Raw genomic sequence first — 27,336 nt, 5'->3', positions numbered from 1 at the left:
CAAATACCGTCAGATGTGGATCTCCAGCACAAACCACAACAATCGCCGAGTTAGGTCGGCGCTTGTTGGCCTGCGCAGGAGTTGTCCCCTCGCGGTTCGGCCCAACCGGGACAGCGGGTGTCTCGTCTCTCGCCGACACCTGCCAACCAAGGTCCACTCTTCCGGAGATCCGCCGAGCTAGCGGACTCCGTTCACAAACTCCTGTGCCCTCCACCAAAGGATGGACAGCGGCGCGCGAGCGCTTTTACAGGCCGCCGGGGCAGAAGCAACCCGACTTGAAGAGTAACGGCACCCGGGCTGTCCGGCGTACCGGCTCGCTGAGTTAGCGAGACTTTTCCTTCGCACTTGGCGAGCACCCAACGCCCAATCCCGGGCCGACCTAATCTCTTGGCGCTGCCAGTCGAGTACCCTACAAGCTATGCCTCTCGGGTACCGACGGCAGGCATAATCCGACCCCGTGCAGGGACTTACCGGAAAGTGTGCACGTGTTGTGGGCCTAGAAAATTCTGCTCTGTTTGTTCTTAAGTCTCCTGGGCGCCCTGAAAGGGCGCCTCCACTATTCCTAAGGTCCTATACAAATATCAAGTGAAATGGAGTGGTTTCGGATCTCGGCCGACTCTTCACCTTCTCAGCGACGCTTCGAACTCGGCGGAGCCGGATAAGTTGTCCGGATAACCCGGCGAGCTCGACGGGGAGGTCTCGCCGACTCGACTGAGTGCTGCTGGGCTCGCCGGGCTCACGCTTGGTCCTCTTGTGCGCCTTCTGGCCGTGCACCGCGTCGTCTGGGCGGCCGACGGCTCTGTTTAGCCGAGCTCAAGGCCTGGAAACTGCCTTGAACTCGGCTGAGCGTCTCCCAGCGTCCCCGCACTCGGCCCGCCGTACGTGCGTCTTCTCCTTGCGTGGCGCCACCCGTCCTTGGTCTCCGGTGCTCTTGATTCCCATTCAGTCGGCCGCAGTGCGCTCGTGAAGCCTGCGAGCTCGGCGAGCTCGGCGGACTGGCACAGTGTACCATCCAGCCGAGTAGTACCGCCAGCGCCGCTTTCCTGGCCGTCCTGGTACCTTGTTCTGCCTTAACTTCGAGTGCTCCACGAAATCTGGTGTTCCCTACACCACAGCGACACCAATTATTAACTTTGCATTTAAATTTTCTTATTTTATTAGGGTGAAAACGCAACTCCGCCCGGTTATTCGGCAGGACACGAGGTGGTCATCCACCTTCGCCATGGTTAACCGATATTTCAAGTTGCTCGAGTTTATCGACAGCAGGACGACGATATCGCCGATTTGATGCCTTCACCTGCGTGCAACCGCCGTCTGCGCGGCTTGCTCAAGGACCTCAAGAAAGTGGAGTCAGTGTCAAAGGCCTTGCAAGGTGAAGGCGTCTCGTTACTGGATGCGCGAGTCTGGTTGGATGGATTGATTTCCATAAAGCCGCACTACGCACGTTTCATCGGTACATTTTTGTTATTATCCATTTAGTTTTCTTTTACTAATACTAATACTGCATGTACCTCTGTTAATTAGGACCCCGCGCTGAGATAGTGCATAGTCCTGACTTCGAGTCGGGGTGCGTAAAAGTACTGGGTGGTAACACGTCCCGACTTACACGAGCTGAGAAGTTGATTCTGACACCGTTCGCTGTGAGCAACCAACCTGCCGAGACCAACAATGACGAGGAGGAGGAATCCGTCGTTGAACAGCTCCAAAAGCGCCGCCGGTTGGCTGCGAACGAGACGAAGTACAAACTGCTTCACATATTCCCGGCGACATCGAAGAAGGTCGAGCGCTTTTTCAGCGTGGCTCGCATCACGTTCGGACATGAACGTCATGGTCTGATGCCAATCTCCTTGGAGATGATTCTTTTCTTACGAGAAAACACTGCCTATTGGGACGCCAAGACGGTTGATGAGGCCATGCACTAGTAACTTCGCTCTTCATTCAATACACGTGAATGTGCGAAAAAACTGTGGCTCTGTGTTCTTATTGACACCAATTACTCAATTATTTATTTACCTTCTTGCGCGCAGGTCATAATGTATGTTTGGTGCAGCCTCGACACTTGCCATAATTTATCCAGGCTCGAAGCCCATGATAAATATAAATATTATTTTCGGGTCCCCTGTCAATAAGTACATTCATACCTAATCAACTTCCAACATACAAACATCATCGAGCTGCGAATCAAGCGGGCTCCTAAAGCCCGCGAACCAGTATAGACTAGCCTTGGTAAAGGTTTGTAATTCTTCATTTTGGTCTATGGGTGTCCTACTGCATCTGTACGCTTAACGCACGTTCTATAATTTGACCCCAAAAATGGTCATCTTGCTCTGTAATTTAGACCCTCTCAGCTGAGAGGATAACATGACAAATTGAATGAGGATTCTACTCTAGAAGCTAGAAGCATGATTTGCTGCGGGTTCAGCGGTGGTCGACCCTTGACAGTCCATCGCTGCGATATCAGTTCAGCCTCGGGACTCTTGCCTGCATTGCGGACGTTGGCCTGTCTTAACGAGACAAGCACAGGATTTTTTTTTAATTGCAGCTAGTGAGTATGTTACTAGCTCCCGCGCTGGCGGCGGCAAAACCGATCGCAACTGAGGATCTGTGCGGGATGCTTAGGAGGGGCCGTCCCGGACGGCAGGCTACGTCGGGCATTTTCTATGAACGATCCGGGCTTCAATGGCGCAGGCCAATTGTGATGTAGTCGAAGCTTGGGCTCGTAGAAGGCAAAAAGAAAAGTGATATTGTAACTTAAAATCCGTACTCTCTTGTACTCTAGACTAGCTACTCACTTCATGGCCACTCCTTGTTGAATGCAATTGTTAGTTGACGGGTCGCCCCGTAAACTTCGTCCCGTAAGCCGTCCCGTAATACGTACCGCAACAAATATAAATTACGTGCTCCGTAATAAATTACGAAACCAGTAATATATAACGCAGTGCGTTACACGACCCCGTTTTGAAAAGCGGTGAACTTACTTAGCAGGACAGTTCGGCGCGATGTGGCCCACTTTCTTGCAGCGGTGGCAAGTAGCCGTAGTTTGCCAGTCGTTGTCCAGCATGAAAGCACGTTTACCAGCGTGATCAAATCTCATCGCAAGCTGGATTGTCTCATCCAGTGTCGCCGGGTGATGCTCGCGCACATGATTTGCGGTCGCTGGCTTTAACCCCTGCTGGAAGTAGAAACGAAGCTCCAGCTGGCTGATGGGCACCGTGCATTGGATGAGCAAATTTTGAAAATCTGCCACGTAATCGTGCAGTGACGATGTTTGGCTCAGCGCGCACAGCCGTTCGCGCAAGCGATACTCGCTGTCGGGCGGAAGGAACCGATGACGCATGGCCTCCTTGAAAATCGCCCATGTCTTCACGCGGCCGGAGCTATCGCACTCCAGCGAGAACTGGCGGTACCAGTTCATGGGGGTGGCTCCGAGGTGACACGACACCATAGTCACAAACTGAGAAGACTCTTCCATCATCTGCGGATGATAATCCGCGTAGAATTGCTCCACAGCGAAAAACCACAGCTCGAGATCTTCGTCGAGCTTCCCTTGGTAGGTTGGAGGTTGATGCTTGCGGGCCCCTGTTGGCCTTGCGGTGAGCGCGTCGATGCGGGCTTCACTAGCAGCGAACTGCTGCTGCATCATGGCTTGAAAATCAGCTTGTTGGCGGGCGAGAAGCTGCAGCACGTCTCCAAACGTTTGCGGTGTGCTGGTCTGTTCCATCACGGTGGCGCAAATCTTCAAAACTTTCTCGACACGATGGTCGGGAACGGACAAGTCGATGCTTGGACTCTTCAAGTGCTACTATGTGATGTAGTCGAAGCTTGGGCTCGTAGAAGGCAAAAAGAAAAGTGATATTGTAACTTAAAATCCGTACTCTCTTGTACTCTAGACTAGCTACTCACTTCATGGCCACTCCTTGTTGAATGCAATTGTTAGTTGACGGGTCGCCCCGTAAACTTCGTCCCGTAAGCCGTCCCGTAAGCTATCCCGTAATACGTACCGCAACAAATATAAATTACGTGCTCCGTAATAAATTACGAAACCAGTAATATATAACGCAGTGCGTTACACGACCCCGTTTTGAAAAGCGGTGAACTTACTTAGCAGGACAGTTCGGCGCGATGTGGCCCACTTTCTTGCAGCGGTGGCAAGTAGCCGTAGTTTGCCAGTCGTTGTCCAGCATGAAAGCACGTTTACCAGCGTGATCAAATCTCATCGCAAGCTGGATTGTCTCATCCAGTGTCGCCGGGTGATGCTCGCGCACATGATTTGCGGTCGCTGGCTTTAACCCCTGCTGGAAGTAGAAACGAAGCTCCAGCTGGCTGATGGGCACCGTGCATTGGATGAGCAAATTTTGAAAATCTGCCACGTAATCGTGCAGTGACGATGTTTGGCTCAGCGCGCACAGCCGTTCGCGCAAGCGATACTCGCTGTCGGGCGGAAGGAACCGATGACGCATGGCCTCCTTGAAAATCGCCCATGTCTTCACGCGGCCGGAGCTATCGCACTCCAGCGAGAACTGGCGGTACCAGTTCATGGGGGTGACTCCGAGGTGACACGACACCATAGTCACAAACTGAGAAGACTCTTCCATCATCTGCGGATGATAATCCGCGTAGAATTGCTCCACAGCGAAAACCACAGCTCGAGATCTTCGTCGAGCTTCCCTTGGTAGGTTGGAGGTTGATGCTTGCGGGCCCCTGTTGGCCTTGCGGTGAGCGCGTCGATGCGGGCTTCACTAGCAGCGAACTGCTGCTGCATCATGGCTTGAAAATCAGCTTGTTGGCGGGCGAGAAGCTGCAGCACGTCTCCAAACGTTTGCGGTGTGCTGGTCTGTTCCATCACGGTGGCGCAAATCTTCAAAACTTTCTCGACACGATGGTCGGGAACGGACAAGTCGATGCTTGGACTCTTCAAGTGCTACTATGTGATGTAGTCGAAGCTTGGGCTCGTAGAAGGCAAAAAGAAAAGTGATATTGTAACTTAAAATCCGTACTCTCTTGTACTCTAGACTAGCTACTCACTTCATGGCCACTCCTTGTTGAATGCAATTGTTAGTTGACGGGTCGCCCCGTAAACTTCGTCCCGTAAGCCGTCCCGTAAGCTGTCCCGTAATACGTACCGCAACAAATATAAATTACGTGCTCCGTAATAAATTACGAAACCAGTAATATATAACGCAGTGCGTTACACCAATCGCCATCGAACAGGTCTCTGAGTCACCGCCGCGCGCAGCCAAGCGACTCGCCCGCAGGCCCTGCATCACGGCGCGTGCAACTCCTTGCCACTCCTAAATCTGTTTTAGGCCTCAATTTCTCCATTTCTCCATTACCGGATAGACATGGCTGGCAACGCGTGCCCGTCCGGCGATGGGGTCAGTAGTGCGCACGCGCACGTCCAAAACATATTTCTGTCTGCGCATCATCCGCGCCGATGTAGACGCAGCGCGGGGGGGGTTGCTCGCAGCCTGCACGGGTTGGTCCGCAGTCCGCAGCCCAAAAAGGCAACTTTGCGCCAAAAGCCAAAAGGGCAGACGTGACGTTTCGGTTTGCCGGTCAACGATTGGCTGAAAATCCGATCTGTCACGGAAGTTCAGCCGAGCGCGTCTTATCGCTGGCAACACGCCATTATCGAATCAGCGCCGCGACGCACAGTGTTTTCGCCATGTTCCAGTTCATGCCGGCCGCGGCCGGCGGCCCCAAGTTCGACGAGGAGGCCGCCGAGATCGAGCGGTTCCGCGCGCGCCACCGCCACCTGCATCGCGGCCATGCGCCGGCTGGCGGCTCGGTCTCCAGGGTGGAGGCGCTGGACGAGGACGGCGGACGCAGACGCAAAGTCTCGGCCAAGTGGCGCCACAAGCAGCAGCCGCAGCAACTGCAGGCGCCGCTACGCGGGCCCTTCGACGTCGAACAAGTCGGCGACGCTGGCGACGACGCCGACATGCACGTGGGCTTCAACGCCTTCGACTTCTCGGCGTCGCCCGAGACCTTTTACGACGACGAGCCGGAGCACCCCCAAGCCGAAGCTGCAGCGCAGCAGCAGGACGAGGAGGGGCGGCGACAGCACATGGCTGAGGTGGCCAAGCAGGTGTCGGCCATGGGCTTCAACACGGCCAGCCTCTGGGAGCAGAGCCTCCCGGGCCTCCGCCAGCCGGGCGGACCCATCCGGCAGGTCCCGGTGGCGGCGCTCACCCAGAGCGCGCCGTGCCTGGGCATGTGGCGCCCGCCCGTGCAGCTCGCCCCGCGCGGCGATCAGCGGCGATGTCTCTACGCCCAGCCGCAGTTCTTCGCGTAGAAGTGTAGCCACCTGCTTGTACTTTAGCTTCGCGTTCACAGCTGTACCATAGTATTAAACCAAAGCGTAATTCAACCATAAGGGATTTTGTTGATGGTCTAGACTGCGTGTACTGCTTCAACCAAAAGAATGCAAGCACAAGTGGTAACTTTAGCGATTTGTTTGCTAACGCAGACACAGAACTTCACATGCAATTCGCGATGCACTATCATCACACTGCTTTTCATCGTGAGCAGGATACATTTACATGTATCAACAATTAGTTCCCACTGAAGGTGGCCATCAAAGATCTGAGCTTTGCAACGGGAGCAAAGGTTGGTACTACGAAGTATTATATAACTGAAACGGTACATGTACCTGATTACCGGACGTCTAGGACTTTAGCGCTCGGTGAGTCGTGGATTGCCCATTTGAATTCTGTAACCGAATCCCTGCTTGTCGAGCAGGTTCGCAGAATCTGCAATACAATGGTAATCACGTCGTTCCCCAAACATGCATGCACTTGTTTGCTTACAGTACGTGTATTCACGACACCGAATACAAGTATCGACACGTTACGCATAGTACCGATAGTAAAATGTTCGATGCTGTATTTTGTTAGTGGCGTAATGAATCGGGCCTCCCCACACACCATCGCGGTTCAAGGACGGCAGTTGCCGAAGGCCAGGCAGCTTTCGCCCCCAAAGGCTGGCACTGTTGAAGCCCATGGATGTCACTTGTTTCGCTACATCAGCCATGCTTAGCTCCTTCTTTGCTGTCTGTTGTTGTTTGGTCTCAGCCGGCGAATTATTGGCTTCGGTCAGAAGCTCGGGCTCCCCATTCAGAGTTCCGTAGTGGCGGTCTGGGATGATCTTGTAGCACGGGAACTCGCTTTCAAGCGATAGCACCAGTTCTTCGTCATAGAAAGTGTCGTACTGCAGGTCGATGATTTCAGCCGATAGGTCTTTGATCTCAAGCGCCTCGGGTTCGTCGTTAAAGGCCTCGGGCGAGGCCGAGAAGTCGAAGGCGTTGAAGCCCAGATGCATCTCGGTGCCAGCCGACTCGGGCCAGTACCCGTCTTCGTGCTGCCTCCAAGTCTGTAGCTTATCGCGCCAGTTGGCGGAGACCTTGCGTGTGCGGCCATCGTCTTCGTCCAGACTCTCGACATGTTTTGAGTTCGGCGCCGAGTTCTCTTGGTGGTCGCGGCACAGGCGGCGATGACGATCACGGAAACGCTCGACATCGGCCGCTTCGTCGCTGATAAAAAGGGTGTCGGGCGAGAGCACGGCCGGCATGGTCTGGTACATGTTGCAGCTGCAAACGCAACGTAACGAGAGGCGTGAGCAGGACGCTCTCAAACCCGAACTGAGGGTGGGTAGTTCTACATGTAGTGTGAACGCGCGGAGACGGTGACAGGTACTGGACCACCAGCACGCTACGCGTTGGCAACGAGTCGTTGTACACCTTACATGACCGTCACAACGTGAGGTGCAGAAGACAGCACTTCAACGCGGTCTACCGACAGCGGAGACCAAAGCCTGCAACGTGTGCATTTCAACCCTGTGCATTGGCCGACAACCTGGCGGTCCATCCTCGAAAGACGCCCCCCCCCCCCTCCGTGAAGACAGGCGATAGAGTAGCACGGGTTAGCTGGAGGCCGTGACGCAGGATCTACGAGCGGCGGCTTTGGTTGCCCGGAAGTGACTGCGCGAGGTTTCACCAGGCGATTGGTTTCTCGCAAGGATCGCCACGGGAAAAAGGTAACTAACGAGGTAGCTGGCTGTAGCTGTAACATACCAGCATGAGGTCATAGACTCATGCCACGAGGTATCCTGATCAGGATCGATTGCTTGCTCCGATGGTCGAGATTGATATTGTTCGCTTGCTTTTAAAAAAGTAAATATTTGGGGGTCTGCTCGTTCAGGCCAGCAGGGCGCGGACGCTCTCGATACTCATTGCGACGGCACTGATGAGCACAATCACGGCCATCGAGAAGATAATTAGGCTTGGACATTGAAATCGGCGCACAACCTTGAGCAGGCACAGCTGGCCGATGTACGTCATGAGGAAGCCCACCGGCAGCAGGAGCTGCGCTAGATGCATATCCATTCCCCCCATCACGGCATAGTTGAAAGCCGACACTGTTGAAGTAACGAGCAAGTGTTAGCAAGTGCGGCAGACCCGTAGCACACGTCGAACTTACTTCCGCTGGAAAAGAGCACGGTTGTTGCAGTCATGGCCGAAGCGGCCGAGGCGTCAATGCCCACCTCGAGCAGCAGCGGTCCGTTGATGATGCCTCCGCCAATGCCGAACATGCCGGACACCGCTCCAGCTGCAAGCGAGAAAAACGGGAAGAACCGAATCGACGATGGCGTCCACTGCAAAATAAAATAAAATGGTGAGACTCGTCCCTTAAAATGAACCTGCAGTCGTTAGTTTTACCTTGATTTCGTGCGGTTCGAACTCATACTCGGGGTTCTGCTGTTTCTCGTACGTGACACCCAGGTTTTTCAGCGAAAAGTAGCCGACACCAAGCAAGAATGTGTACGGCATTGCCACAAGTACCGGATACAGTGCAGACGATGAATCGATGCCTATAGGGCTGTCAAAGTCCTTTCCTCCTCGGAGGATTCTCATCCCGGCGATGACGACAAAGAGGGCTACGAGTGTGGCAAGTTTCAGCCATGGCACATCCGCCTGCGGCTTCTTCTCTGATGTAGAGGCCTTCTCGGACGATGAGTCGCTCCCAAGAAGAGAAGCAGACTCTGGCGAGACGCAGCACTGCCATCGCTCTTTTTGGCGAGCGCTGATTGCTTTCTGCAGGGTCCGCGTGCCCGTGGCACTCAGCACGATAACCAGCAGTACACACAGGAGCCAGGTTGGTAGAACGGTGTTGAGGTAGGTCCCGCAACTTGCCCCCACTATTAAACACAACATAAGTATAAGTTGTCGGATTCAAAAGCATTCCGCCGGCAAGTCCTCGTACACAAGAGAAGCGGCTGCATCACGAGGATGATGTCCCAGTCGATGAGCGGTGTGGCCGAGTCGTCCCGGGTGCGGCGCAAGTTCAAGAAGAAGTTGCCGAATGCTGGAATCGCAGCGAGTTAGTGAGATCAAATGTATTGGTACATTTGGGTTTCGGTGCAGTGAGGCGTACCTCCGCCCAGGATCGTGATGCTGGAAAGAGGGATCGCCGTCTACAAAAACAAAGCAATATACCACGTCAACCAGAGTCAGTTTACAGATCGACTAACATCCACGGTGCATGTCGGTCGCACCTTGGCGCTGAGCCCGCAACCCAAGATATAAATCGGGTCCAGTACGCCTCCTCCGCCAGTGCCTCCTCCGGCAGCTACGAAAATCACGAGCGCGGCGAGCACGACGCCGAAGACCTCGCGCTGCGCGAGTGACACCGTCTCGTCGACTTCGGGGATCACTGCTTCATCCACCGGCGACAAAGTGACTGCTGACTCGCGGCGCAACGTCTGCGCGTTGGTTGTCAGAAACACTAGCGCCGTCCAGGCCAGAAGCATGGGGGGTGAATGCAACCCAAGTCGCCGGTGCATTGTGTTCGTCGAGGATTGCGTTGTGAACGTGAAACCAACTGCGCGCACAGCGACGTGGCGCCTCAAAATGGGATCGCGCAGTCGTTGCAGCAGAGGAATCTTCCCATCTACTCGTGCGTGTCCAATCATAAACGGCAACGGGACCAGCTCACGAGCGCGCGAGTGCATTGCTCACTGCAAGTCCAGTGTCGCTTGGACATTTTCGGGCAGAAATCGGCGACCTGCCTATTGTTCGCCGAGCTCGCGCTCACTTCAACCTCGACTATCGGATCCCCTCGATCACCGAGTCGGTGGTCTGAGATCGCCTGTTCTTGTAGGAAACAAGCCACGACGTCTTCGTTCACATACACATGACGCCGCAGAACCACCGTTTCTCGCAAAAGCTCTATGCTGCAGGAAAGGTGGGGGAGACGTGGAAACCTCCCATCGTCGCTCGCTGATAAGACCCGCTCCGATTCGTGCTACCTAAGGGAAATTGGTGCTGTACCGTTGCGCAATGTTTTTTGCAATGGTCCTGTAGCAAACGCATGCTACGCACTACAGTATTATGTGTGAATACCACTTTACTACCTTTTTTAGCTTGTCTGTGCTTCCGCGTTGGTGTGGTTCGACCGAAAATATATCAAAATGATTTATCAGTATGCAACGCCTAGTGATCTTTTAATGATGAACTATAGTACAGCATTGAACTCGCGACAATTGCGGGCTCTCACATGTAGAACAAGGGCCGGTAGTAGAGCGCTCTGCACTGGTCGCCATAGGTGGCGTAGTGCGCCGGAGCTCCCCACAAGGAGTTTTGCCCATACATCGGGAGCTGTTGAATTGGCCCACCAGGCTGTCCAAATCCCGGGAACCTCCGTTGCCACAAGCTGGAACTGTTGAAGCCCATAGCGGTCACCTGCTTTGCCACCTCGGCCATATGCTGCTTCTGTTGCTCGTGTTGTCCAGAGGGCGGGGCTTTACTCTCAACTGACAGCTCCTGTTGCTCCTCCTGTAAGATCTCGCATCGCCGTGGCTCCGGCTCGTACAACGGGGCCTTCACTCCCTCCGGCGGCTCCTTCGGCTCGTCGTAGAAAGCCTCAGGCGACGACGAGAAGTCGAAGGCGTTGAAGCCCAGGTGCATCTCGGTGCCTGCCGACTGGGGCCAGTACCCGTCCTCGAACTGGCTGCAGAGCCGATCATGCTGCTGCTTCTGCCGCCACTTGGTCGAGATCTTGCGTGTGCGGCCTTCGTCCTGGTCCAGGGGCTCGACTTTGGGCGACAGCGCTGCCGGGCGCAGCTGGTCGCGACACAGGCGGCGGTGGGGAGCTCGGAACCGCTCGACCTCGGAGGCCGATTGGCTGGCTTTGCGCGCGTCGGAGGACGGTGCAAGCTGGAACATGGTGCGGCGGGGCTCAAAGGACTCTTGAGCGCGACGCTGGCAATCGGAGAATGAGGGCGGACGAGCAATGCGGCGAGGATTCCGGTCCGTCCAGGTTGAAGTGTGACATGGCCCCATTTCGGCCAATCGCGGCCGGATGCACGGAGACGTCAGTTCGTCGTTGCAGCGGCTGCAACGCATTGACGAACGTCCGGCAGGTGATGGCGTTGCTGTCAGCAGCGTCGGGTGACGTCGAGGAGTGAGTCTGCCTGTCCCCCAACGCAGACGCCGGGGTCGCCGATATTGGCTCCATGAATCACCGCGACCGGCGAGCTCAGACTGAGGTGCTGTGTAGTCCAGTGTGCTCGCGGCGAGTCGGCGCCATCGGCATAGATCGGTGACACCCGACAGGTGACTGGGTCGTTCGTGAGGCAGTGATTGGCCTCTCCAGCGCTGGGTCATGGCGCGCGTATTACAGAGCGGCGAGGTGCGATGTTCGCAGAAAGTGCTCGCAGACAGCTCTCCGCGGCGAAGATCGCTTTAGCCTGCGGCTGCTGGCAGCCAAAGCTTCGTGCTACGAGTACATGTACGTGGTTGTGCTATTTACTGGGCTTCCCTGCTCAGTAGACTGCTGACACGGTGACTAACGCAGCCTTACAGCCGTTATGTGCTACGCCTAGCGATTGGTGGAAAATAAAATGATTATCCATTGAAAAGATTAGTATTTGGAGGGCCACGTTGAAGTGGGCGGTCAGAGGATGCGCAAGCTCGAGATGCCGAAAGCCGCGTCTTGCTGCTCCACGCGCGGGAACAGCTCGGCGCGCATTACCTCGTCCAGTGCGCCCAGCGCCCGGTTCGCATGGAACACCACCACACGGTCCCGGTCGACGCGCGCCACGTGCTTGAGCGTCTGGTACAGCGGTGAGAGGTGGTCCGGCATGAGCCCCAGCATCTTCCACCCAAGCAACTCGACAAGGTACCGCAGCACGAACACAGCTCCGCGACGCACGGCCACCACGCGCTGCTGCTGCTCTTCCTCTCGGTGTTGCCGCAGTTTTTGCTGATCTTCGCTCTCTGTCGCATCGGCGGTAGTTGGCCTACGTTTGACTACAAGCTCGAGCTCCATTTGAAGTACGCCAAAGACGCACGTCATGACATCAAGCACGAACGGCTGCAGTCCCCATTGCAAAAGCGCGCAAATTTCTGCCAGGTTTGACAGACAGCTTGACCTCAAGGTAGCAGCCGCAAGAAGTTCCTGCTCATTTTCTGGCTCGTTGGATGAGTGTGCCGTTTCTTGTGCCTTCGTGTCCGGGTTTTCAACTTCCTGGATGAGTTGGACCCGCTTGCTCACCTCTTGTTTCATGCGCTCAACGCGCTTTCTCAGCGAGGGAGGTGGACGGATGCAGTCCAAGTACGCATAGACGAAAATCTTGCCATACTTGGGGAGTGTGTCGCCGCATCGCTTTGCAGAGAACAACAACGCTTCACTAAGTTTGATACGAGACTCGAGCGAGTTGCTGGAGTCGAGCAGCGCCTTTACCAATGCAGGGATAGCAACACCCGGGTGTGCGTCTGCCAGTGCAGCCAGACCCTGTACGGCTGCAAGGAAGACATAGCTTTCGGAGTCGTGCAGTTGAAGAAGGAATACGCTGGCTAGAGCATGTACCCTCGGCGTCCACTCTGCGTCGTGCGCGTGAACACGACTCCGACGCACAAGCTTTGTCAGTGCGACAACACCGCGCGCACGTAGTGGCACCAACTCACTCGAGAGATCTTTTTCAGCCTCCTGAAGCACTTCTTCGAAACTCTGCTCACCTTCTGCCGTTGTGTTCGTGCCATCAACTTTAGTCGCACCACGGCTTAAAATCTGAGCGCGCGCGTTGGTTGAAAGCTCGGCAACTTCGGGTCGGGGGTGACGAGACAACACTTCCAAAACCGGTAGCATCGCGCGTAGCTGTTGCTCCTCCAAGTCGCTACGATGGGACGAGCCAGCCTCCAAGATTGTCATCACGACACCTAGACATATCGTCAGGATTTCGTCGTTTTCTTCCTCTTCTTCAGCTTCTTCTGATGGTATAATGTTCCCTTCCTCATGCTCTTTATCCACGAGCTTGCTTCCTGTCGTGTTGTAAGTCTCTAGTACCGTTCCAATACATTGCAATACCGCGGCAGCACTGCGCAGAACAGATGGCCCTAAGCACTCGATTAACGCCAGTAGCAGCGTCAGCACCATTTCAACACCTTCAGCACTTGTTGGGCTTTTCATAGGCTCATATAAAGCCAGGGGTGACGCTGGATCTTTTTTTTTATCGATCAGATCGAGGCTATCACTTTCGCCGTGCTTTCGCACGTGCATGTATGTCAGCAATAGGGAAGAAAACAGATCGCCCACCACTTCCGAGTTTTCGAGCTCCTTGGCGCCCAGAAGCTCCACCAGCGGCATTATCAACATCTTCAACGAGCCGCGTTCGTGTTCTTGATCTACTAATGAAGTAGATGGCTGCACTGGGCGAAGCGATATCCCTCCGCCTCCTCCAGCACAGAATTGCCGTAGAGGCCTCCACGATTCTTGATCATGTTTTCTTTGGTACCCACAAGCTGTTAGCGTAGGCTGAAGTGGCAGCGTTGCAGGTAGCACGGTCAATTGTAAAAGAAGTGACGCACTCGAACATGATCGGATCCATGCAGTAAGAAGCGCACGCAGCGGTGCCGCAAGAAAGCTCTTGCTGGTAGCAGCAAACGCGTACATGTGCAGAAGTGGACGCACTAATGGGGCGAGGGCCTGCAGGAAACGCTGGGATGGAGGTGGGCCGCACAGGAGTAGCCGCGCAATCTCTACGCAATGCGTCAACGCAACCTCATTAGTCTCACCGGACGGAGTAGTCGCATGCAGCCGGCTATCTTCATAAATCAACAACGGATGGAACAGCTTCGACAAGATTTCCGTGTCGAATAGCGCTGGGTGGCGTGTCGCCATCTGATCCGCCAACAACGCTGCCATTTCACCAAGTAGCTTGCTGCTAGTGTTTCCTTTCTCAGGGGTCACTGCCGCAAGCAACAGCTCCCGTACTTGCGCACATAACGCGCTCGCATACTTTGTGGGGTCTTCTCCGCTGGGGATCTGGCAAATAAGAGTGGCAACCTGCATTCTAGCTTGCGTGTTTCCCTCCTCCACGGCTCCCAGCAGCATCTCAATCGTAGCCACAATGCCTCCGCCTTCCATCAGCAAGCGTGATAACAGATTTCCACACCGTACCTTGAAACGTTGTTCGACGGCTTGTTCATTGACAACGGGAGAAGCTTGTCCAAGAGCTGCACGCAGACTACTCATACTCATTCGCAGTGGCAGTACTCGCAGCACCATCTCTCTCAATCGACAAAACTCCGCCTGCACAGGCGTTGGCGTTTGCGTATCCATCGCAACTTCACCATACACCAGCAGAGCCAGTAATTCCACCACGTATTTAGGCAGCAGGATTGGCTGGAACTGCGGCAGTGACAGCAGCTGTAACAACGCCTGCGTAATGCCCAGCAGCTCGTTTGTTGTCTCTTCATTCGTCCGCTGGCCGTCCAGCATAACTCTGGTATAGCCTCGATACCCCCACATCAGCACGTCCTTGGAGACTGAACGAACAACACACGTCAGTTCACCCCTGTCTAGCCCCCTCCCAAGCAAGCACCCCCTTACTCTCAAAGGTGCGTGTGGGTCTCCTCTTCTCGATGGGCATCAACACCCCAGCGGCCACGCGAGGGTACGCGCCCCAGCAGAAGAGCAGCTCCAGTGCCGCCTGCAGCACGGAATAGTCGCGCAGACTCAGCAGACCCGCGGGCGCCTTGGGCTTTTCCGCCTGTCGGGGCGCTTTCGGGCCCACTTTGTTCCTCTCCTTAGCCTCGAGGGCGTCCAGACGCATCATACAGAGGCACAATTTCTGGAAAATAGGCACTAGGCCGTGTCTCCACGCTTCGTCGTGCCACTGAGCGCTGTCCTGCGTCTCGGAGGGCGCGCACAGCACGCGCACGGCCTCCACGACGTCGTGGTGGACGTCCGCAGCGTCCTGCGTCTTCTTGATGCCCCGCAGAGCGTCCACGAAGACGCGCAGCGAGCGCATGAGCGCCTGCTGCTGCTTCACCTCGACGTCCATCTTTGACCACCACAATATGACAATAGCGACCCAGATAACGCATTTTTTGAAAGACAATAATTGTATTGGGAATCGTGGATTGTTGTTGTTTTTTAGCTGGAGAACGTCCACACAGACATTGTGTCCACCTGTGTCTACGAGTGTTTGAGCACGAGCAGCACTGTCATGATGAAGATCATGACGAGCAGCAAGCCGATACACTTCATGGGGCGGCCGTTCTTCTGTGTCTCCTCGGCCTTCTCGAGCTCCTCAATGCCCTTCTCGGTCTGCTCCACCACCTGCTCCATATTGTAGTCGATGCGGTCGAGGATCGTGCCCTGGTCGATCACAAGCACTGCAAGCTCCTTAAATATTGTAGCCAGCTCCGTGATGGACGTGGCGATGCGTTGGATCTCCTGGTCGCGCTCATTGATAACGTCCTCGGCGATTTCAACCTCGGTGATCTGAGCCTGTGTGAACCCCTGCAGTAGCAGCAGCAACACACAGACAAAACGAGAAGGTAGCGCATAGTACAATTAGACCATGGGACCCATACAGCATCCATGCTGGAGACCACAACCACCACACAACTCACCGTGTCTCCACGCCGTTTCTGCTTGGCCTCGTTTTCTGCGAGGAAGTCAAACTCTACAGGACCCTCCTTCTGGTTCTTTACACGCGCGAGGTAAGTCTTTTGCGATTTTCGGAAGTCCCCCGACAGCGTCTGAAGCTGTGTCGCCAGTGCTCTGCTCACACAAGAAAACATCATTACCAACAACAACCCCCTCCTCCCAGCTAGCCACGCCAGAGCACGCACCGCTGTACGTTCTGCCTCGTCTTGGCGTCCGCGGCCGAGAACTCGCCGTTCCTGTCGCTCTGCGCCATCCGCCGTAGTCCCTTCTCGGCGCTGCGGAATTCGTCCGTGATCTCCTGCGTGATGTGGTCGATCTCCTGCTCGTACTTGGACTCGGACCCGTCGAAGCGCACCATCAGGCGACTCGTGTGCAGCTTGTTCAGCTTCTCCACTGCAATGTCAGCACAAAAAGGACAAGCAATAACAGCAACTCACGTCAGGCGAGCAGTCCCCTCCTCCTCCCTCCTCTCTACCGGTACTCGATCGGGCCGAGCGCCACGTACTCATCTCCTTGATGCGCGCCACGTGCTGGTTGGTGCCGTTCACGACGTCCACCCAGCCGGGGGCGATGGCGACGCTGGTGGCCTCCTGGTCCGCGCTCTTCATGAGCGCATTGCCCTCCTCGCGGTGGCTCACGATGTTCTTGCGCCGCAGCACCTTGGCCTTCTCGTCCGCGCGCAGCTGCAGGAAGGCGCGCGTCAAGTCTCGCGTCGCCATGGCTCTGTCTGTCTTCTTCCCTATATAACCCGGTCGCTCTCTGTCCGCCGCTCTTATTCACGCGCCACAGTCCCGCTTCAAGCCGAGCTGCCAGCACCTCGCGCTCCCTGCACTGGCTGAATATTTGGGTATCGCTGTATTTTTAGCGGACACTTTTCTTGTATCAGTGGTGTGCCGCACACGATTTCGGCTGGTGTGGATACAGATCGGGCGTGGTTGAAGTGCACAGCGGATGGTGCCGCCGCTCAGACGCCAATCTCCCCGGTTGCAAGCAAGCGGACGGAGCGATGAGGGCGTTGCAATGCTGCTCCGTTGCGCTATTGGTGGCAAGAGCATGCTCGAGCGTATGGGCCGGCCGCGTCGTCCCGCTGGACCGGTGGACGCTCCGCTCGGCCAATGGCTCCGTGCGCGTCGACAACGCGACGGTGCCCGGCACCGCCCACGTCCACCTCATGGCGGCGGGGCTACTGGGCGACCCGTACTACCGCTTCAACGAGCGAGAGTACCGGTGGGTGGCCATGGAGACGTGGACGTACGAGACGCAGGTGACGCTGCCCGGCGACGCTGACAGCTCCAAGACGACACTCGTGTTTGAAACGCTGGACGGCATCGCGACGGTGGTGGTCAACGGGGAGCAATTGGCGACGACAGCCAACTCCTTTGTACCCCACAGATTCGACGTCGGAGCGGTGCTGGTGGCGGGCGTGAACCACGTTAAGGTCGCGTTTGAGCCCGTGACGCAGTACGCCAGACAGCAGGCCGAACAGTACCCGTACTTCGTCCCAGCGACGCAGAACTTCAATACGTGGACGGAGCCCACCCACCGATCATTCGTCCGCAAGGCTGGATCGGACTTCGGATGGGACTGGGGCCCGGCGTACGTGACGTCGGGCATTGCTGGCCCGGTGTATATTGAGATCGAAGAGCCGGTGGTGAGGCTGAAGGACCTGCACGTGGTGCAGACGTTCCCTGGTGGAAAGGAGGACCTTTCGGTGGTGGTTGTTACAGTCCGTGTGGCGGTAGATGGAGGGGGCGTAAAGCACGAGAACGTCACATTGAACCTGTTCGTGAACGAGAAGAGAGTGGCTGCGCTCTCAACAGCGGTGCCGGAGGATTGGCGAGGAAACGCGGCGATAGAGCTCTCGTAAGGAGCGCGGCCTGCCATTATTTGTTTGTTTTGATGGTGATGCTGCTAACCTGCATTTGCGTTTGTTGATTTCAGGTTTCGGCTGGAGAACCCGAAGTTGTGGTGGCCTGCTGGATATGGCGAGGCCTACCTGTATGACATGCGTGTGGATGCTTGGAGTGCGGGTTTTAACTCGTCTCTTTCGCACAAGAGCGGCATTCGCCACGTGGAACTCATCCAGGATGACACAAACGCTGGAAATGTGACTGGCAAGACGTTCTACTTCGAAGTTAATCATGTTCCTGTCTTCATCAAAGGTGCGAACTGGATTCCAACCGATTCGTTTCCTACACGTGTCAAGGCGTCTACAGTGCGCCACTTGCTGGAGAGCGCGAGTGCTGCAAACATGAACATGGTAAGCTCTATGGTATCATTTTCGTATTATTATTTATGGCGGTTGTTGCTAAGTGTCTTGATGCTCTTCAGGTGCGGGTCTGGGGCGGTGGCCGATATGAGTCTGATTTATTTTATTCCGAGTGCGATCGACTGGGTATCCTGGTATGGCAAGAGCTCATGTTTGCTTGCGGAATGTACCCTCGTGACACTGCGTTCCTCGAGAATGCACTGAATGAGGTGGTGTTTCAAGTCGCGCGGCTTCGTAAGTACACCAGCATCGCAATTTGGGGTGGGAACAACGAGAACGAAAACATGATGGAGCAATTCGTCGAGGCCCCCATATTTCCGCCGGGAACGACTTTCAATCGCGATATCGCCGTCGCAGACTTCACCAAGCTCTTTGTGGATCGCATCCATCCGACTATTGTTGCGATGGACTCGACTCGGCCATTCGTGGACACGTCTCCGTCGAATGGGTTATACTCGGTTGATCCTTACGTGAAGCGGTGGGGACCAACGAACGGGGTCGCATTCGGGTGAGTTTTTGTGGTATTTTTGCACTTGGGGGTTGTCAGCTAACGCAAGTGTATATCTTGTTTCCTGCAGTGATGCTCACTTCTACGACTACAACAACGATTGCCAAGACTATCGGATGTACCCGCGTGCTCGCTTCATTTCCGAGTTTGGCTTTCAGAGTTGGCCTTCAGCGACATCACTTCGCGATGTGAGTTCAAATGAGGACTGGGAATCTTTTCAATCGTTTTGGCAGTTCCTGAAGTATCGTGAACGGCATGAGAACGGCACGACTCAGATGCTTACCCAGCTGAAGCGCCGATTTCACGTCCCATTCCCCTTTGACAATGAAAAATGGCTTGGAGACGAATCTAAGGATCGTGTTGAAGGCGATGAATCCTTCGGGTTCAGCATCAGCAAAAGAATCGAGTCATACTTGTACCTGACGCAGATTCAGCAGTCGCTGTGCTACCAAACAGCCATTCAGGCGTGGCGCCGTGGGAAGAACCCCGAGCTCGGCATGACGATGGGTATTTTGTACTGGCAACTGAACGACATTTGGCAAGGCAGCAGTTGGTCGAGCATCGAGTACTCCGGTCGGTGGAAGAGTTTGCATTACGTGGCGAAGCGGGCATTCGCCCCCTTTATCATTTCCATCCACGAACGGGGCGACGGCAAGTCACTGCAAGTCTTCGGCGTGAGCGACGTGAATACAGATTTGCAGTTGGACGTCGTGTACGAGCTCCGGCGAATCAAGTGCAGTAGCCTCGTAAAGTCAATCCACCGTCAAGCCATCTCCATCGCAGCGCTGGTACGTTTGGCCGCAAATATTCTTGCTGCATAACCAAACTAACCCTTTCGCTTGTGAATACACAGGAAAGCCGCTCCGTCGAGGAGCTGGACGTCGACGCATTATTGGACCACGAAGCCACATCCTGCCACCGCCGATCATGCTTTTTGCATGTGCGCTGCTTGGCGACGAGCGTCGCTACGTCCAAAGAGGTGAGCGCGTGCGAGGACACGCACCACTTGTTAGCGCCGTTCAAGCGCCTGAGCTTGGGCTGGGGTGAGGTGGTTGCTCACGCCGTCGCCAAGACCGAGGGGCGCAACGGCGTCGAGTTCAGCGTGGATCTCGTGTCAACGGACTTTGTGGCGCTGTTCGTGGAGGTGGACGTGCCCGGCGTGCTGGGCCACTGGAGCGCCAACTCGTTCCTGATGCTGGCCAGCGAGACCAGGACGCTCACCTTCACGGTGGCCGGTGGCGAGCAGGCGGAAAAGCTGTCGGCCGCCGCGTTTGCGCGCGAGATCGCGGTGACCTGGCTGCAGAAGAGCTACGACAACGCGATTACGGACGCGGCGCTGCAGTAGGTCGCCGTACGTGCTCAAATGTCCATGCCGGGGCTCTGCTGGCACTGCTGGCACTGCTGGCAGTGCTCCAGCGCAACTTTTCTGTTCGAATGCCGCTTCAAGTCCAGCGTGTGACTTGGATTCACTATGCGACAGGCGCTTTGTCAAATGATGGTACTATTGATAGAAGGCGGCGATGCCGCTGCCAGAGCTCTAATGCCGTTGCTCGAAGTCCGGCCTGACAGGAAGCGGACCTTCTCGATCTCACGTTGTAAATGCGTTGTCAGCGCTCTAGTCACAGCTTGCAGACAATGGTCCACAACACAGAGCGCCGTAAGCAGCCCGTCTTCGTCTGCCGAGGTGATAGTACCACCATTTGACATGCTGGTTCAGTTATCAGGCTTGTCCAACGCCAGTCTGGCCAAAACGACACAGCGCAGAAGCTCCTCCGCTCCGCTCCGCCCGCGCCTGGAGCCATTCCTCATCTGCAGCCATGGCCGACGCGTCCCCCTCCGCCGCCAATCGCCGCGAGCAGCTCCGCCACCTGAACGACTCGCTGGTCAGCGGCTCGCTGTCCCGCCAGGAGTACGACGAGCTGCTGCCGTTCGTGGCGTCCCCCGCGTCCCAACAACCGCCTCAACCGCAGTCCCAGGAGCGAGGAGAGGGAGAAGACGCCGCCTTCGCCGCCGCCCTAGCCCAGGCGCAGCAGCCCAGCGACCCTGCAGCATCCGCCTCCGAGGCAGAGAGCCAGCTCTCCAGCAACAGCCCCCAGCAGCAGCAGCGCAGCGTCCACTTCGCGGCGCCCGAGCCCATCGAGGCGCCGCCGCAGTACCAGATCCTCGCGCCCGTGGCCGCGGCCAATGTGGGCGCCGGGCTGCAGCTGCGCTGCCCCGCGTGCGGCACCAGCAACGACACGGCGCGCGGCCCGCGCTGCTACGTGTGTAGCTCCAAGCTCACGGTGGCCGACGAGCTGTCGGCGGCCGTCGCGGCGCGCAGCAGCTACGGCGGCAGGAGCTCGAGGGCCGCTCGGTGGCCCATCGTCACGGCCACGGCGCCGCCCAGCGGGGTCTTCAGCGCCGCCGAAAACGGTCGCGTGGTGCTGCTCAACGGCTACTTCTCGTGCGCCATGGAGACCACGCAGGTCGTGGCCACGGCCGACGGCAGCGCCTGCCAGGTCTTTGTCATGTGCTGCACGTGGCAACCTCGCGACGGCGACAACCAGCAGCAGCTCCTGGCCACGTGGTATGTGTCGCAGCGCTTCAGCCAGTTCGAGCGCCTGCACAAGGCGCTCAAGAGGAGGCTGTCGCGCTCCACGGCGGCGGCGCTGCCGCCGTTCCCGGCCAAGTACCACCTGACCGACAGGCTCGAGAAGAGGAAGCAGGGACTGGCGGCCTACATACCGCGGTTGCTCGAGTTGTGCGCGCACCTGCCCAACGGCGCGCCGACCCCGGAGCTGGACGAGTTCCTGGACGCCTCGCACCAGATCCAGATCTTCCGCTCGCAGCAGCCTGCTCCTGCTCCTGCTCCTGCTCCACCTCTTGCGTCTGCGAGCCCGCCTGTGGACGGGTCTCAGCGCTCGCCAGCTTCAACGTCGACGGCGGCCACGTCCGTGTCGTCGCCCTTCCCGGCGTTCACAGGTCCGGCCATGGTGCCTTCTCAGCCTGCAGCTACTCCGATGGATGCGACAGAGCTCGCTCAAGCGGAGGGCGCGGTGAGGCTGCTTGCTCAGGCGGTGCGCAATGCGTGCGGTGACGTACGTGACGACGGGACCATTCAGCATCATTTGGACATGTGCGTGCAGCTGGCGCCTGCCTTGCAGCGATCGGCCGACCTGGACAACCCGTTCGCAGATTCCGAGCTGATCCCTCGTGCCATGCAGTGCCAGGAAGACCTGCAGCAGGCCGTTGCCTTGTATAACGACGCGTTGCTGGCAGTGTCGGGGGTGGCGCCAATCCAGCAGCAGGTTCAGCATGCGCAGAACGTGCAGCAGACTGAGCCGCACGTCCAAGCTCAGATGCCAGTACGCAACGTGGTGCCTGCAAGTGCCGCCTAAATTGCGTCCTCGTGATACAATAGGCTTTGTCCCACAAGTTCTTATAAAGCGCTTCGCCGCCACCTTCTCCTGTAGCAAGTGAATATATATATTTTTTGAATCCGTGTCGTCGAGTCTGCTTCATTCAAACCATCAAACACCGCGTTGAAATGTTCAGAGTTCAATGTATTGGAAACATGCAGCTATATGCAAACAACAAACAACCACCAGCGCTCCTAACGGCATTCACTGCCCGCTAACTTCGTTTCCAGCAAGCTCCCTACGGCTTCCCGCTGCTTGTTTCCCTCCTTCCTTGCGCGCTATCTGGGTCGCCTACAGCCCGTCGTGCTTTGCTTCGACTGCAAGCACGGGCAACCGATACACATTCTGTGCGACTCATATCTTCGCTGTCCACATTTCGTAACAGGTTCGGACGCACTGCCTGCCACCTACACACCGTAGCTGGGCTGATACGAGTTCTGCTGCCCCGGGACGTAAGGCGGTGGCTGGGTCACGCCGCTGCCTTCCTGCGCTGAGAGAGCGTATGTCTCAGTCACAGCAAGCAGCGAATCGTTGTACAGGCCCATGGTTGTCTCTAGGTCTTCCTGGCACTGCATCGCGCGCGGGATCAAATCCACGTTTGCGAACGGGTTGTCCAGGTTCGCCGAGATCTGCAGACGCGGCAGAAGCTGCACGCACACCTTCAAGTGGTGCTGCACGCCAGGGTCGCGGCGCAAGTCGCCACGAGCGCTACGGATGGACGCGTTTAGCAGTGCAACAGCCTGCTCCGTGTGGGACAACTCCTCCTCGTCCAGCGGCGTAGGCAGCTCCGTAGGCAAGCGCGCCTGCTCACGCGCAGCCATTCCTTCGGCACCACCGGCGTTTACGTTCAACGCGCGGCCGAATCCGCCCGGTGCAGCGCCAGACTCGTCAACTCCGTTCGACAGCACCTGGCGACGGAACTGCTCAACCTGGCGCGACACGTTCAAGAAGCGGTCCAGCTCAGGCACGTTCAGGTTCTCGGGGAGACGCGCACACAGTTCTAGCACTTGTGCCACGTATCGCTCCAGGCCCTGCTTGCGCTCCTCCACAATGGCGCTCGAGTTACCAGTCTTGCCCTTAAACACACCGCCAAGAACGTGTTTGCGTGGGAAAAGAGGAATCGTGGCCACAGCAGTAGGGATCTTACGCTTCAGGTCCTTGTGCAGCTTCTCGAACACGCTGAAGCGGTGAGACACAAGCCAATTGGTAGACTCGTTCGAATCCTTCGGCTGCCACTGGCAGCGCAGCACGTACACCGTGTACTCCGTGTAGTTGTCATCCTGCAGCACCTGTGTGCGATGCATCTGCGCCTCGAAGTATCCGTCGTGGATGACGATGCGCCCGTTCTCCGTCGAGAACGTGCCCAGAGGCGCCGTGAGAGTCGAGAGACTTCTCTGCTGACGCGACTGACCACGGTATCCGTAGTATGCGGGGTCAGCGGCGGCAGCAGCGGATTCATCACTAGTCGTAAGCAGCGAGCCGCACTCGTCACAGTGGTTGCCGTTAGCCGTGTTGTTGGTAGCACCGCAAGCCGGGCAACGAATCTGAATGCCGTAGACACCCGTAGTATACAAGCGGCTCAACGACTCCTCCTGTTCGGCGGAGAGAGCGGCACCGGACGGGGCCTCCTCGGGCTTCTCCAGCAGGAACGGCACCAGCTCGTCGTACTCGGCCTGAGCGATAGCACCACTCAAGAGCAGGTCATTCAGCTGTTGGAGTTGCTCGCGGTTTTCCTGCGAGACGTCGTCCGGAATCTCCACCACGTGCACCTGGCCCGCAGGCGTCTGCACACTGTTCACCTGGGCCAGTCCGCTCAGGAGACTCGCGCTAACGCTGGCAGCCTCCAGAAGCGCCTGTTCCTTGCGACGCTCTGCCTCCTCACGCTCGCGTTCCATACGCTCTTCGAGCTCCTTTGCCTCTGCGATAGCACGCAGCTCCGCCTGGCGCTCGTGCTCCACGGCAGCAGTAGCTTCCGCAGCAGCAGCCTCTGCTTCGGCGACAGCAGCCGCTGCTTCCTTCGCCAGTCTAATAGCTTCCTCCTCCGCAGCACGGGCCTCGGCTTCCATGCGAAGGCGATCCTCTTCGGCCGCAGCGCGAGCAATGCTTTCGCGACGAGCGATTTCAGCTGCCATGCGAGCTTCCTCTTCACGGCGCTTAGCTTCTTCAGCCTGACGCTTCGCTTCAGCAGCACGTGCTGCTGCCAAGGCTAGCATCTCCTGCTTCTTAGACTTGAACAGCCGACGAGCCGTCATACCACGGAACAGAGCCTGCACCACCACAACAGCGGTGCGCTTCTTCTGGAACTCGCGACGCACCGACAGTGCACGCCACCAGCGCTGAATACGCACCAGTGAGTTGCGGCGGAATTGGATACGGCGCAACAACTTCGCGAAGCGGTTTTGGGCAATGACCTTCGCCAGACCCACACGCCAGCGGCGACGAGCAAGCCACAACTTCATGCGTGACACAATGTGTGGGCCCTCCGTAGCCCAGTTGATCTTCAAAATCGAGTCCAAGACAGCAATTTTACCGGCCTTGAAGAACAACTTGGTAATACCCAGCTTGTACGCATCCATCGGTACCTGGAATGCCCACAGGATGGCCGTGATGAGGGTCGGGTCACTCTGGTTCGCGAACAGCCGCTGGGCATCAGGCGGCATGAACTTCTTGTAAGCGCCAACCAGCTCGCTGTAGCTCACACGGGTAGGCAAGCCAACCTTGAGCACCTGGGCAGTCTGCATGATACCCTGGCAACGAAGCTGGCCCACAACATAGCGGGGATCGAACATGCCAACACGCATGAGCGCGTTGGGCTTAATGCAGCGAATAAAGTTACACCGCGTCGCATCAAGAGTGTCAACGAGCTCCTGCATCTGGTTTGAGAACTTGGCTGCCACACTCTTGGTCAACTTCCTCTTGCCCGGGCGACTGGTGTCCACTTCCTGTTTGAAGAAGGCAGGCACCAACTTGTTCGACGAGCCCGAGAAAAGATTTGACATATCTGGAGGAATGGAGTCGTTGTTCTTGTCAATGAACGAGCCGATCGTGTAGCTCACAGCACCAGCAAAGTGCCTCACAATGAACATGTGCTCCATGTCCTTCGGGTGGGGGCGCGGGAAGTACGGGTGCTTCGAGTGCTTCGAGTGCAGCGTGCGCAGGAACTTGGCATCGCTAGGCTGCGGATTCATGGCCTCGGCGTCGAGCAGAGACAGAATACCGTTGGGCTTCGACGCAATCAGATCCACACACTCGCGGTTATCCGGCCACTTAATCCTGCCGACCGTGATACCTTCGCGCTTGTACAGCTCCATTTCAGCAATGAACACCTGGTTGTTGAACGTAGCCTGCAGCACTTCGTTCGTGTAGTTGATAAGCAGCTGCTCGAAGTCATTGCGCTGGAACGACTCGAAACCGAAGATATCAAGCACACCGATGTATGGCAGCGGGTTCGGGTCGTGGCCCAAAGACGAGTTCACCTGCTTAATAACCCAGTCGAACATGCGGCTGTAGAGCGCCTTGGCAATGGCGTCACGCGCGTACACGGCGGCCTGCTCGTTGCGGCGAACGGTGTACGTCTCCTCGCGCGTCACAATGTCGCGCGTCATGATCACCTTACGCAGGTCCTTCTCATTCACGCCCAACAATCTTGACGCTGTGACAACAGCGCGCTTCGCCGAGTCCTTCTCGATGACAGCGGCTTCGCCCTCGGGCGTATCTTCTTCGTCAAACTCAATGTTACCGAGATGCAGCAGACCCGCGACCACCGAAAAGATCACGTGCTGGACCTGCTCGTCGATACCAACGCAGCTGAGACCGCGCACCACGGCCTCGAAGCAGGCGCGGTCATCCGTCTCCTCGGCAATGTAGCAGCCGCTCTGGTTGAGGTAGCAAAAGTCCTCAGCCTGCGTAAGCTCGAACTCCTTGCGGGCCTGGGGCGAGGCGCCGGCCAGCAGCTGGTAGAAAATGTGGAAGTTGCGCTCGCCGTCCACCTGGTAGACCAGGCGCGACTTCTCGAGCAGGTACGTCTCCACGAGCGCGCCCGCCAGCTTGAACTCGCCGTCGGCCGTGAACTGCAGCTTCATGAACTTGCCGAAACGCGACGAGTTGTAGTTGCGCAGCGTCTTGGCGTTACCGAAGGCCTCGAGGATCGGGTTCTGCTCGATCAGACGGTGGTCGAGCGACGTGCCGTGCTGCTGGCGGGTCTTGGACATGTTCTCGATGTCATCCCCGCGCGCCTTCTTGCCGTACAGGCCGCGCGTGGTCAGGTGGCGCAGCACGATCTTGGACGACTCGGTCTTGCCGGCGCCACTCTCGCCACTGATGACGACCGACTGGTTCGTGGGCTGGTCCGTGCCCGAGTTGTAGACCATCTGCTGGTAGGCCATCTCGGCGATCGAGTACGGGTGCGGCGCGCTGCCGGCCGTGTTGACGACCTCGCTGATGCGCGGGTTGGGCAGCTCGCGCAGCGGGTTCACGGCGATCAGCACGTTGGCCATGAAGGTGTAGGGCTTCTGGCCGGTGCCGTCGCCGCCGTCCAGCTTGCAGCGCTCCTCCAGGTTGTGCAGCACGCCGGCCTCGTGGATGTAGTAGAGCGACGTCATGTCGTCGGCCTCGCGCGGGTTCAGCGGCACGGCGAGGCCGCGGTCCACCTGCTGGATCTTGCCGGCCTGGGTGCGCACCGTCACCTTGAGGCCGCCGATGGCCATGACGGAGGCCTTGTCCCACACGCGGTCGGCGGCGCCGGGCACCCAGACGGTCTGGCCCACCTCCACGGGCAGCAGCTCCACGTCCGCGTCGGACTTGGAGGCCTGGCGGGCGATCGGCGGCGGCGTGGACATGGCGCTCGGGGGAGGGGTGGAGGGGGTGTTAGTGGAGGGGTTGGCGCGGCGGGGGGTGAGCGGCGCGGCGGCGAGAGATGCGCAGGTCGGAAGGAAGGCTCCTGCTCAGAAGTCGGTCTGCTTCTGGGCCCCGCCGAATTGTCTTGAAGTGACTGGGGGGATTTCTTAGCGCCTCCACCTACATACAAGATATCTATATACAGGGCTCGGCCAATCACAACTGGCGTTCTTACAGTAGAAGTGGCGACAAGGCGACCAACAACCGGGCGACAACTGCTGCCACGCCGGGCATGCACTCTCTTGCAGCCAGTTCTGGCCCACAAGGCGTCCACGGCGCCCACCCGAGCACGTACATATCATCGTTTGTTGC

At 57.2% G+C, this 27,336-nt stretch overlaps 12 protein-coding genes across 14 annotated transcripts; 4 read left to right on the top strand and 8 right to left on the bottom strand.

Annotated features, from left to right (window-relative positions):
- Positions 1-1,287: 1,287 nt before the first annotated feature.
- IUM83_04122 (Tubby-related protein 3) lies at positions 1,288-1,922 on the top strand (the record flags this gene model as incomplete). Of its 2 annotated transcripts, none has more annotated exons than XM_067928174.1 (2): positions 1,288-1,372; positions 1,525-1,922. In XM_067928174.1, the coding sequence occupies 2 exons, from the start codon at positions 1,288-1,290 to the stop codon at positions 1,920-1,922; spliced, it is 483 nt and encodes a 160-aa protein (XP_067794030.1). The 2 variants fall into 2 exon arrangements, with proteins under 2 accessions (XP_067794030.1, XP_067794029.1); XM_067928173.1 differs by having other exon boundaries at positions 1,288-1,453.
- Positions 1,923-2,974: 1,052 nt separating this feature from the next.
- Positions 2,975-3,721, bottom strand: IUM83_04121 (uncharacterized protein; the record flags this gene model as incomplete). The annotated part of the gene is made up of 1 exon (XM_067928172.1): positions 2,975-3,721. One exon carries the CDS (start codon positions 3,719-3,721, stop codon positions 2,975-2,977), a length of 747 nt encoding a protein of 248 aa, XP_067794026.1.
- Positions 3,722-4,097: 376 nt separating this feature from the next.
- IUM83_04120 (uncharacterized protein) lies at positions 4,098-4,598 on the bottom strand (the record flags this gene model as incomplete). The annotated part of the gene is made up of 1 exon (XM_067928171.1): positions 4,098-4,598. One exon carries the CDS (start codon positions 4,596-4,598, stop codon positions 4,098-4,100), a length of 501 nt encoding a protein of 166 aa, XP_067794027.1.
- A 1,067-nt stretch (positions 4,599-5,665) lies between these two features.
- On the top strand, positions 5,666-6,295 carry IUM83_04119 (uncharacterized protein; the record flags this gene model as incomplete). The annotated part of the gene is made up of 1 exon (XM_067928170.1): positions 5,666-6,295. One exon carries the CDS (start codon positions 5,666-5,668, stop codon positions 6,293-6,295), a length of 630 nt encoding a protein of 209 aa, XP_067793816.1.
- A 380-nt stretch (positions 6,296-6,675) lies between these two features.
- IUM83_04118 (uncharacterized protein) lies at positions 6,676-7,581 on the bottom strand (the record flags this gene model as incomplete). The annotated part of the gene is made up of 2 exons (XM_067928169.1): positions 6,676-6,752; positions 6,927-7,581. 2 exons carry the CDS (start codon positions 7,579-7,581, stop codon positions 6,676-6,678), a joined length of 732 nt encoding a protein of 243 aa, XP_067793815.1.
- Positions 7,582-8,194: 613 nt separating this feature from the next.
- IUM83_04117 (Transmembrane protein TauE like) lies at positions 8,195-9,807 on the bottom strand (the record flags this gene model as incomplete). Its single annotated transcript, XM_067928168.1, has 6 exons — positions 8,195-8,415; positions 8,478-8,652; positions 8,717-9,195; positions 9,261-9,362; positions 9,432-9,471; positions 9,553-9,807. The coding sequence occupies 6 exons, from the start codon at positions 9,805-9,807 to the stop codon at positions 8,195-8,197; spliced, it is 1,272 nt and encodes a 423-aa protein (XP_067793809.1).
- A 742-nt stretch (positions 9,808-10,549) lies between these two features.
- On the bottom strand, positions 10,550-11,221 carry IUM83_04116 (uncharacterized protein; the record flags this gene model as incomplete). The annotated part of the gene is made up of 1 exon (XM_067928167.1): positions 10,550-11,221. The coding sequence occupies one exon, from the start codon at positions 11,219-11,221 to the stop codon at positions 10,550-10,552; it is 672 nt and encodes a 223-aa protein (XP_067793942.1).
- Positions 11,222-11,951: 730 nt separating this feature from the next.
- IUM83_04115 (syntaxin-like protein) lies at positions 11,952-15,342 on the bottom strand (the record flags this gene model as incomplete). Its single annotated transcript, XM_067928166.1, has 3 exons — positions 11,952-12,772; positions 14,630-14,824; positions 14,889-15,342. 3 exons carry the CDS (start codon positions 15,340-15,342, stop codon positions 11,952-11,954), a joined length of 1,470 nt encoding a protein of 489 aa, XP_067793808.1.
- A 134-nt stretch (positions 15,343-15,476) lies between these two features.
- IUM83_04114 (syntaxin-like protein) lies at positions 15,477-16,672 on the bottom strand (the record flags this gene model as incomplete). Its single annotated transcript, XM_067928165.1, has 4 exons — positions 15,477-15,803; positions 15,917-16,067; positions 16,139-16,346; positions 16,459-16,672. 4 exons carry the CDS (start codon positions 16,670-16,672, stop codon positions 15,477-15,479), a joined length of 900 nt encoding a protein of 299 aa, XP_067793807.1.
- Positions 16,673-16,959: 287 nt separating this feature from the next.
- IUM83_04113 (putative beta-mannosidase) lies at positions 16,960-20,075 on the top strand (the record flags this gene model as incomplete). Its single annotated transcript, XM_067928164.1, has 5 exons — positions 16,960-17,816; positions 17,895-18,213; positions 18,285-18,730; positions 18,801-19,518; positions 19,584-20,075. 5 exons carry the CDS (start codon positions 16,960-16,962, stop codon positions 20,073-20,075), a joined length of 2,832 nt encoding a protein of 943 aa, XP_067793814.1.
- A 472-nt stretch (positions 20,076-20,547) lies between these two features.
- Positions 20,548-22,107, top strand: IUM83_04112 (myosin-like protein; the record flags this gene model as incomplete). 2 transcript variants are annotated; one of them, XM_067928163.1, is made up of 2 exons in its annotated part: positions 20,548-21,296; positions 21,400-21,409. In XM_067928163.1, 2 exons carry the CDS (start codon positions 20,548-20,550, stop codon positions 21,407-21,409), a joined length of 759 nt encoding a protein of 252 aa, XP_067793812.1. The 2 variants fall into 2 exon arrangements, with proteins under 2 accessions (XP_067793812.1, XP_067793813.1); XM_067928162.1 differs by having other exon boundaries at positions 20,548-22,107.
- Positions 22,108-22,535: 428 nt separating this feature from the next.
- On the bottom strand, positions 22,536-26,966 carry IUM83_04111 (myosin-like protein; the record flags this gene model as incomplete). Its single annotated transcript, XM_067928161.1, has 1 exon — positions 22,536-26,966. The coding sequence occupies one exon, from the start codon at positions 26,964-26,966 to the stop codon at positions 22,536-22,538; it is 4,431 nt and encodes a 1,476-aa protein (XP_067793811.1).
- Positions 26,967-27,336: the final 370 nt, after the last annotated feature.

The sequence above is a fragment of the Phytophthora cinnamomi genome (genome assembly GCF_018691715.1).
Source record: "Phytophthora cinnamomi strain GKB4 chromosome Unknown Contig27, whole genome shotgun sequence".
In the NCBI taxonomy this organism is placed as follows: domain Eukaryota; phylum Oomycota; class Peronosporomycetes; order Peronosporales; family Peronosporaceae; genus Phytophthora; species Phytophthora cinnamomi.
Note: the sequence above shows the minus strand (reverse complement) of the source record. Positions and strands in the feature narration are given on the sequence as shown.